This window comes from Alnus glutinosa, chromosome 8 (genome assembly GCF_958979055.1).
Source record: "Alnus glutinosa chromosome 8, dhAlnGlut1.1, whole genome shotgun sequence".
Lineage (NCBI taxonomy): Eukaryota > Viridiplantae > Streptophyta > Magnoliopsida > Fagales > Betulaceae > Alnus > Alnus glutinosa.
In genome coordinates, this window is record NC_084893.1 from 28594131 (window position 1) to 28599464 (window position 5334).

The window sequence follows — 5334 nt, forward strand, 5'->3', positions numbered from 1 at the left end:
CGTTCACCAAATTAACAGATTCCGTTAGTTTGCCGCATCATAGCCAATAAAAAACGAATTCATCGTAATTGAAAATAACCAATTCGTTTCAACATTCACCTTCATAGAAAAAACCAGAATAAATTAAGTATCGTGTTACATGTCCACTTCAAATAACCAATACCATAAAGAAAGTTCTCCAAACAAATGAAATTTTGAAATAATTATCTTATGTAACGCCATGCATGGGGAAAACTTTTAACATTTTATGAAAAATATAAAAGCTGAGGAAAATAAAAATAAATTGCAGACTTAAAGATGCGTCGTGAGTGAGTAGTGCTTTGTTGAGCATTCGGTTGAAAATAATAAGAAAAACGGGACAAAAGCTATGGAAATTTGGGTCTTCACACATATCTCGATCGATTGAGATATAGGCTTGGCTTGATCGATCAAGTTTGGAAGGCCGGCCTGAATCTGGGCCGGAAAAAGATCAACGGTTCAGATAAAAATGTTAAAATCTCGGTCGATGGACCAAGCCAATTGGGCATTTCCACATGTTTAATTTTAGGGGGAGAGGTTAGGTGAGACTTGATGAGCATTTCCACATGGTTGTTGAACCATGCTTAATTGGTTGACTGAGCTCAAGTCTCGATTGACCAAGCCACGTTGTGATCAAGCGTTGGATAATTTGAAATCTTTTCGGTCGACTGGGATAATTAAGTTCTAAACTCAAGACATGTCCCGAAAATCATCATCTTTAACCATACTAACTACTAATAATTTAATATGTTAGGTTAACATACTAAATACTATTATTAAAGTATTATGATTAATATGTAATACAATATTTACATAGCTAGTATGCTATATATATATATATATATATATATATAGTTAATAAAATTTACTTAGTATATGTTAATAAACTAGATAATATGTCAGTTTATAAATTAACTAGGTAGTATGCTAACTAATACACACACATAAATATTTAGTAACATATTTTATTTAATTACTAATATACATGCTTAAATTTATATAACACATTTTTAGTAATGTATAAGAGATATGAACGAACTAACGAGTCGGATTAAAAAGTCGAGCGAGCGATCCGGTCGAGCGAGTGATCTAGTCGAGCTTCAAACGAGCTGAGCTCGCGAGCTCCTACGGAGTTTTGTCGAGTGAGTCGGGTATGTATTACTTACTAAACGAGTCGAGCGAGCAATCTGATCGAACTTCAAACGAGATAAACTCGCAAGCTCTACAGAGTTTTGTCGAGTGAGTTGGGTTTGTATCACTTACTAATCGAGCGGGTTTCTACAGTAATGAGCGAGTTTCTACATTATCGATTTCGAGTTCGAATTGAGCTAAACCGAGTGGGTTGTCGAACGGACTAGTTTATTTACATCCCTACTTACTCCTAAGCATCACCATCAAACCCATTTACACATTTCCAACACCATAAAGAAATAATTCTGATTTTCCCACAACAATTGCAAAAGCTTGTATGTACACACAACGTACGCTTGAACATGAAAAAGGGAAAAAAAGAATTAGCTTTAACCCTAATGTTCTATCACATGAAAGAAAGCACAAACGTTTGAATAATTCCAGGTTTTTTTTTTTTTTTTTTTTTTTAATATATTATTATTTTATTTATTTATATATAGTATATGCATCAAAGGTATTTTAGTAATTTTGGTACAATTCTACCAAAAACATATGTATTATTACCAAACTACATAATAGTAATAACTATTCTATTTCATTTACTTTTATTTTCAATAATAATTATTCATTTCTTAATTGAATAGTTATCCCGCGTGTCAAACGGGCCCTAATATTTTCTTATAAAAGTTGGTAGGCACCGAAAATTCTAACAGCCCAGCACATCAGTCATCATCAATATCTCCATTCTCCACTAAATTAGTCAAAACATGCTTGCATGTGATGGTATGGAGTTTGTAAACATTTTCCAATGGACTATAAAATGTTAGTAATAGTTGACCTATTAATTTAATATATAATTGACTTCAAGTCAAATAAAAAATAATACTAATTAGGATAAAATAATAAGCATAAAAACACTCGTGGCTATGTGTTATTGGGCACAATACGCGTTGAATCCGTAAAAAGTGGATTGCCAGCTTAATTAATTGAGATTTGATTCCTACACAACACCACCACAACTGCATAACACTCCCTTACATGGGAGTGGGCCCCCACACACTGGACCTCACCCCATGTGAGGGAGTGTTGTGCAGTTGTTATGATGATGTTGTAAATCTATCATTTTCCTAATTAATTAGTCCTGAAACCCCATAATCAAAACCTAGTTTCAGAAACATTAGGCAGGTTAGAGTTTGCTCAGAGTCTATAAATAACATTTGCACCTTCTTGAAAATCCCAGCTTCTGTCAAGCCTTTCCAAAATATGAAGGTAAGCCATCTAATCCAAACAAAATTTTGTTGCATTAGATATGAGTTCCTAAAAGGTTCTCTTTTCCAAAAAGAAAAAGAGAAAAAAGGTTTTTTTTTTTTTTTTTTTGTCGGGGAGTACGTGGGGGTTATGGCCGGCTGCCCTTCATTCATGCTTTTCCCCCATGAAAAATCTTAGTTCCGTCCCTCATTCATACTTTAGCCTCCTAACGAGAAATTTTAATTCAATTCGTACATTGACTGGTTTAATTTATGGCTACATTTATTGCGATGCATATATTAATGTTTCTTGTAGCTTAAAAAAAGCTAGCTAACACACAACCCTCTTCATTCACCCAACAGAAAGAACTTGTAAAAACCCTTCAATTAATTAGCTAGCTTCTTTTAACTTAAGAAAGATTGTTTGTGTTAAATTCTTACTTGGAGGAAAAAGAAACAGTAAGATATATATATATATATATATATATGCATGCACACACTATCTCTAAGCCAATTAGATGACTATATATGGCATGTTATATGATTAATTAACGTTGTATTAATTGCAGCAAAAGATAGTCATTAAGGTGCAAGTGGTCTTTGACAAATGCCGGACCAAAGCCTTGAAGATAGCTGCTGCAGCAAATGGTAATTAAAAATGTTCAAGATTTCAAATATTATCTCCCAAATTGCTTACTATATTTTAATTCATTTTATAATATGTATGTACATATGTTATAGGGGTTGCATCAGTGGCAATAGAAGGGAAAGACAGAGATCAAGTGGTGGTGATTGGAAATGAAGTTGATGTATCTTGCTTGACCCGTTCTCTTAGGAAGAAGGTCGGCCATGCAACCATTGTAAGCGTGGAGGAAGACAAGCCCAAACCCAAACCTGATGATAAGAAAGGTGGACCTGAAATCAAATGTTCATGTCCAACATCTTTATGTGCATGTCCGCCGCCATGTTACCAACCTCAGCTAGTGTATTATGATCATGAACCTTGCCAGCCGACTTGCACCATCATGTGACGGCTGGCCGGATACGAGTAAATCGATCTATACATCATCTCGGACTGTATCACCACAAAGCCGATGTGGCATAATTCCCTGTAGCATTGTCTGCTAGATATATTTTTTTGATCTGTCACTTATTTGTTTAGTATCATACAAGAAAATGAATTCTGAAATCCGCAAATTCAATTACTAGCAAGCTAGGTAACATAAACTATATATCACACGCAACATGTTTAAAGATATACATCTCAGAATTAATGCTCTAGATATACTTTTTGGTCTGTCACTTATTTGTTGAACTTGCATCTGCATTAAAAGATTTACACATCTCTTGTAAAATACACCGCCACCAATTACACATCTCTTGTAATCAATCGGACCAAGGAAAATGTCATAAAAAAATTTAGGACGTAGGGAGCATTAAAAGAATTTTTTTTTTTTTTTTTTTTTTTTTTTTTTTCACTCTTTAAGAGCCCAATTTGAAAATTTGATGTTGAATTAGTATTTGATTCAAAAAATTTCTCTTGATTTATGATGTTATAGGTGTTGGTTAGGTATATAAGGTATATACCTAACCAACAAGTTAAAATACTGGGGATGAACACGAGAAATTAATGAAAGAGTGAAGAGTTTGTCTTAATGGTCCTTGCAAATCTTTTGTTTTTATGTGAACTCTTTTTCTTTCTGTTTTTCTTCTTCCATAGACTATATAGTGTGAAACAAATCAACTAAAAACGTTTTACGTGAAAATAAATAGAGCCTTAATTAAGCTTTTGTTATCCTCATTTTCAAAGCCCCAAAAAAGCTCTCTTCAGAAAGAATTTGCCAATGGTGACATTGAAATGATAGGGGCCGGAAATATTGTTAAAAAATGAAAAAAAAATAAAATAAAATAAAAAAAGATTGAAATTTTTAAGCAAAATGTGAGAAAATCCCTCCCTAATTTTGGATGTTACAGAAATGAATTCACAACAGCAAAGATGTCATTTCATTAAAATGTTTCTACACTAATTACCATGGAAAGCCTTGTCTACGTACAACACCATAAACTCGTCCACTTAAGACGATAAAAATAGGTCATTTGATCGATGAAGAGACAGTCTAGCACAATCTCTCTTGTCGACTTGGTGTCGGTTTAGTTTAATGGTTTCAAAACGTACGGTTTGAAAAAATATGATAAAAATTTGATTTTTAAAAAATTAGTTAAGCTTTTGATAGAATCGCGATTCAGTCTTTAAAAAACACACCGGTTATGCAAAAATGTGATTTTTTTTTTTTTTTCAAACCTAAATTTATTTATTTATTTTTTTTAAATGCAATCTCAAACGTAACATTTTCGGCAATTTAGTTTAAAAACACACATTTGACCGAAATCACAAGGCCAAACACACTCAACATCTATTTTCCATTTGATGTAGTGGATAGTGTAAAGAATGAACACGAGCATAAGCTTCTACGTCTTCCTGATCGGAGGAAACCCAAAAGAGCACAAACTTTGAAAAATTGAAAATTATTCTATATTTAACGTGTCCTAAATCATTACACTGGCTGTAGCATAAATATTACAATTGTAGAGATCTAAAAGGAAAAATTAATCACCTAATTAGGAAATTAAGCTATGTAAGGTAAATATAAGCTAAGTTTGGAAAGTAGAAATTGAGAGAAATACATTTTAGGAGAGGAATTTCTCGGTGTTTCCGAGTTGATGCTTGTGAGATTTTATCTCTTTGTACGTTGCGGTCGCACTCTCGTCTAAGCAAAGAGTGTAAACGGACAATTTTGTCAGCTCCAAGGATGTCTTCGGTCACACCATCATTCGAACGGAAGGTGCGGCCGAACTCCTCGGCAAGTCCTCGTTTGCACCACGTTCTAATCGAATGAGAATGCAAACCAATTGTTCGGTCCTTTAGCTTCAAGGCTTT

At 33.6% G+C, this 5334-nt stretch overlaps 1 protein-coding gene across 1 annotated transcript; it reads left to right on the forward strand.

The window, feature by feature from the left end:
• Positions 1-2371: 2371 nt before the first annotated feature.
• Positions 2372-3501, forward strand: LOC133875886 (heavy metal-associated isoprenylated plant protein 47-like). The gene is made up of 3 exons (XM_062314149.1): positions 2372-2418; positions 2966-3044; positions 3138-3501. Exons 1-3 carry the CDS (start codon positions 2413-2415, stop codon positions 3425-3427), a joined length of 375 nt encoding a protein of 124 aa, XP_062170133.1. The 5' UTR covers positions 2372-2412; the 3' UTR covers positions 3428-3501.
• Positions 3502-5334: the final 1833 nt, after the last annotated feature.